This window comes from Poecilia latipinna, unplaced genomic scaffold, assembly GCF_001443285.1.
Source record: "Poecilia latipinna isolate Pla-1442-1.1 unplaced genomic scaffold, P_latipinna-1.0 Scaffold1615, whole genome shotgun sequence".
NCBI classification, from domain to species: domain Eukaryota; kingdom Metazoa; phylum Chordata; class Actinopteri; order Cyprinodontiformes; family Poeciliidae; genus Poecilia; species Poecilia latipinna.
The window spans coordinates 1-4,228 of record NW_015114231.1 but is presented as its reverse complement, the minus strand read 5'-3'; the positions used below and the strand labels follow the sequence as shown (position 1 = coordinate 4,228).

At 40.0% G+C, this 4,228-nt stretch overlaps 1 protein-coding gene across 1 annotated transcript in view; it reads right to left on the bottom strand.

The window, feature by feature from the left end:
* Positions 1-4,104, bottom strand: part of LOC106964019 (myosin heavy chain, fast skeletal muscle-like) — a 26,093-nt gene extending 21,989 nt beyond the window's left edge. Inside the window, exons 1-7 of the mRNA XM_015059238.1 lie at positions 3,913-4,104; positions 3,226-3,343; positions 3,021-3,144; positions 2,805-2,941; positions 1,070-1,325; positions 370-612; positions 115-294 (exon numbers count right to left, since the gene is read on the bottom strand). Coding sequence (XP_014914724.1) covers positions 115-294; positions 370-612; positions 1,070-1,325; positions 2,805-2,941; positions 3,021-3,144; positions 3,226-3,343; positions 3,913-3,982 — 1,128 coding nt within the window. The 5' untranslated portion in view covers positions 3,983-4,104. The remainder of the gene's footprint in view (positions 1-114; positions 295-369; positions 613-1,069; positions 1,326-2,804; positions 2,942-3,020; positions 3,145-3,225; positions 3,344-3,912) is intronic.
* Positions 4,105-4,228: the final 124 nt, after the last annotated feature.

Below are 4,228 nucleotides of genomic sequence, written 5' to 3'. Positions count from 1 at the left end.
CAGTTTAAGGTGGATTAAAAGCTTCCAGCTGCAGTTTAAGGTGGATTAAAAGCTTCCGGCTGCAGTTTAAGGTGGATTAAAACCTGGGTGACCTTCGCTGCGGTCGGAGGTACTCACATCGTCTACTTGTTGCTCCAGCTTGGTTTTAGCTTTGGTCAGGGAAGTGACTTTGTCCTCCTCAGACTGCAGATGGTCCAGCGCCTGCTGATGGACTTCCTGCAGAGCTTTCTTCTCTTTGGACAGCTTGGACATGTTTTCGTCTTGACTCTGGAGCTCCTCAGTCAGATTTTTCACCTGAAGTCGAGGATCAGAGGGACGGCGTCATCGTCTTCCTGCAGGGTTTGGTCCAGCTCAGGTTTCTGCACCAACCTTGTTCTCCACGGCGTGTTTCTCCTTCTCCACCTTGGCCAGGGTCAGCTCCAGGTCGTCGATGTCCCTCTTCAGCTCGGCGCACTCGTCCTCCAGTTTCCTCTTCTTGGCCGTCAGCTCGGCGTTGACCTCCTCCTCGTCCTCCAGCCTCTCCGTCGCCTCCTTCAGTTTGGCTTCCAGCTGGATTTTGCTTTTGATGAGGCCTTCGCATCGCTCCTCTGCGTCCAGCAGGTTGTCAGCTTCCTGAAACACAGTTAGTGACTCGGAAGTAGAAAAAATAAAAAAATATTATGAGAAGAGTCATAATATTAAGAAAATAAGGTCAAAACAATACAAAAATAAAGTCATAATGCTAATTTATTCTCTGAATTTTATGACTTTATTCTCGTACAATTTTGTTCTTGGAACAATCTAAGTTTATTCTCATAATAAAATCATTTCTTGAGAAAAAGTCAAAATAATACAAGAGTAAAGTCAGAATTTTATGACTTAAAGTTGAGAATGGGACTTTATCCTCAGCCTTTTTTAAATTACTCTCATCCCTTTACTTTGAAATGTTGTCATCCCTTTATTTTGAAATGTTGTCATCCCTTTATTTTGAAATGTTGTCATCCTTTTATTTTGAAATGTTGTCATCCTTTTATTTTGAAATGTTGTCATCCTTTTATTTTGAAATGTGGCCCTGACGTGCTGGGCTCACCGCCTGGACCTGCAGCAGGAGATCGTTCTTTTCTTGCACCACCGACACCATTTTCTCCTCCAGCTCCTTCCTGCGGCTCTCCGATCGGCTCAGATCCTCCTTCAGCTTCGTGAAGTCTGTTTTCATCTGAGCCATCTCCTTCTCGGCCTCGGCGCTCTTCAGGAGAGGCTTCAGCTTGAAGTACAGCTTCATCCAGGGCCAGTGCTTTACGTTCATGAAGGAGCGCAGGTTGTACTGCAGCGTGTAGATGGCCTCCCTGTTCAGACATCTTACATGAGAATCCTGAATAATATTTAAATATTAATAACTAATGAGGTTAAACACATTTGAAATTACTTTTTAAATCTAAATTTAAAGGTAACTTAATATCTTAAGAGAACTCACATCTGTCAGTTTTTCCTGTATTTTAGTTAAATCTTTAAACTGGACGTTATTTTATTGACTTTTGTGAAGATTTTACAAGCAGAAACATTTTCAATAAACAGACTCATTAATGTAGAAGAATGTTTCCAGTGCACGAAGCAAATCCCACAGAAACTAATAGAAATCCACCCAGAAAACCTCCAGCTTTAGCCTTCATGCTAAGCCAAGCTAACCTAAAATCGCTAGCTGCTAGCCGTCGGTAACGCAGAGAACCTGCTTCCAATGGGACTATAATTTATTTACTTTTGATGCTTTGAGCAGTAATCAGTGATGGTTTCAACAAGTATAACATGAACATGTGATAACAGTAAATAGCTAAACATATTTACAGTCTAAACTTGTGGAGCTAATTTGTTAGCAGAAAATATAAAGCATTAATAAATAAACTGTTAATTTTTATTTAGTGAGTCTTGAAATCAACACAATGAAGTTAGCTGTAGCTGCATGCTAACCTCCAGTTTTTATGCTAAGCTAGCTAACCACTAAGCTAGCAGCTTGACATTAGTCTACTCGTACTACAGATAACGAGCTAACCTAATTTTCCAAAATCTATTTTAACTTTGTGTGTTTGTGAATTTCTATGTTCTTTATATGTGTTTAGAACATTGGTTTCATATTTTAAATAAAGCAGACAGGCTTTAATTATAATTAGGTAGTTTTAGATAAAATGGCTGTAAACACACAAACCATAATTAGAAATATATTTAGGGAAATTTTAACACATAGATCTCATTTGTTTAAAATAGATAACTGAGTTTCTGTTTCAAAGAAATATAAATAAATTGTGTTAAACCGAATATATGAAAACTGAAGATACTTAGCTTTATCACTGAATTACATAGGCTTCTTTTGAAATGTCCTATTATTTTTTAAATAAAAAGGTTATACCTTTTTATTTATTAAATAATAAAGTGTAGATATTGACATTTTATTATTATTCTGGTTCTCCCAGCCTGCTACTTCCTTCATTGGTTTGTAAAATCCAAAGCTAAAAAAATAAAGCAAAATGTTTTATATAAAAACAAATAAAGAATTTTCACTTTACGAAGTGATAAATTAATGCAGTGCATGTCCAGGAGTCTTGCATTAATAAACTCAGCCCAACATGCAGAGTTTGATTCATTCATACTGCTTACAGCTGATTTTTCTTTCAAAACATTTCCGACCTTCAGTTGTTTCTGTCAATACATCTCTCTGACCAGCAGGAGGTTTTCCAAGTCCAGGCTGAAACTTTCTGTTTCAGTTTTTACACACTAACTGCTTGGTGTTTGTCTGAGTCTGTGTGTTGCTTCCTGTGTGTTGAGGTGTTTACTTCCTGGCCATCATCTTCTGATACTCCATCCGGACGAGGAAGCGGCGGCACAGAGCCTGGACGGACATCACCACCTGCGCCAAACGCTCGTCTCTCATCTCCTCCAGGGCGCCCAGCAGGCCGGCTTTGAAGAACACCTGGAGTCACGCAGCATCACGTCTGGTTGCTTAGTTACCGCGTTGCAGTGTCTATTCGTAAGCAGGTGGAAACACAAACCTTGGTGTGTCCAAACTTGTACTGGGTGTGATCCACATCGATGGAGCTCAGCAGCTTCTCTGCAGCCTTTTTGTTATCCATGAACTGACCCTCAGGAACGGCGCTGGGATTAAGGATCCTGTACCTGGAGGAGGAGGAAGGAGGGAGGAAGAGGAGGAGTTTTCTGTATGTGTTGACCTTAATCAGTGCTTAGATGTTAACTGACCTCTGTTTGAAATCCCCGTACAGGATCCTGCTTGGGAATCCTTTCCTGCAGATGCGGATCCCTTCCAGGACGCCGTTGCAGCGCAGCTGGTGAATAACCAGCTGGTTCTCCATCTCACCTGATTTTACACAAACGATCATTTCCTCACTTCCGACTGGGAGAAACTACCATCCACTTTATTTACATTGCACCATCTACATGGTATATTTAAAAAATCTACAATTAACTGAATTTCATTTTTGGTCCACAAAAATCATGACTGTACTCAAACGACCAGTTGTGTCAAAATGTATAAACTGTCCACTAATAAAAATGTTTCCTCTTAAAGTTAAATAACGTTTAACTTTTTTCTCATCGAGGTCATTTGGCAGAATAAAAGCTGCTTTGATTTGATTGATAAAATAATATTTAAACTGTTTTCTGTTTGTCTGTCCAGAGTCTGCAGGGCCTCATAAAGAGCTGTGGCGGGCCGGATCTGGCCCCCGAGCCTTTAGTTTGACACACGTCACACAGACAGATTAAGATCAGATTTCATTCATTCCAGCCATAGTGACATTATAATGTGCTCAAAGTGCAAACTAATGAGAAGTAATCTAGTAAAGGAAGCATGTTCAGCCACGTCTCCTCCTGTAGCTGCACAGGGTGAGAGTGGGCAGGAACAGCAGGAAGCAACTGGCAGCAGCTCACCTGGAGTTTTGGTTTCATTTGGTATCAAGCAGCGCACAAAGTGTGGATGAGTGGTTCTCAGGTTGGTCATGAGCTTCCCCAGGTTCTCCTGTCGGGAGACGCGAGTTAGAACTGGAAACTGGCTCAAGTTTCAGATTTAGGTTTCATATTTAGGTTTCAGATTTAAGCTTCAGATTTAAGTTTCAGATTTAAATTTCAGATTTAGGTTTCAGATTTAGGTTTCAGATTTAAATTTCAGATTTAAGTTTCAGATTTAAGCTTCAGATTTAGGTTTCAGATTTAGGTTTCAGATTTAGGTTTCAGATTTAAATTTCAG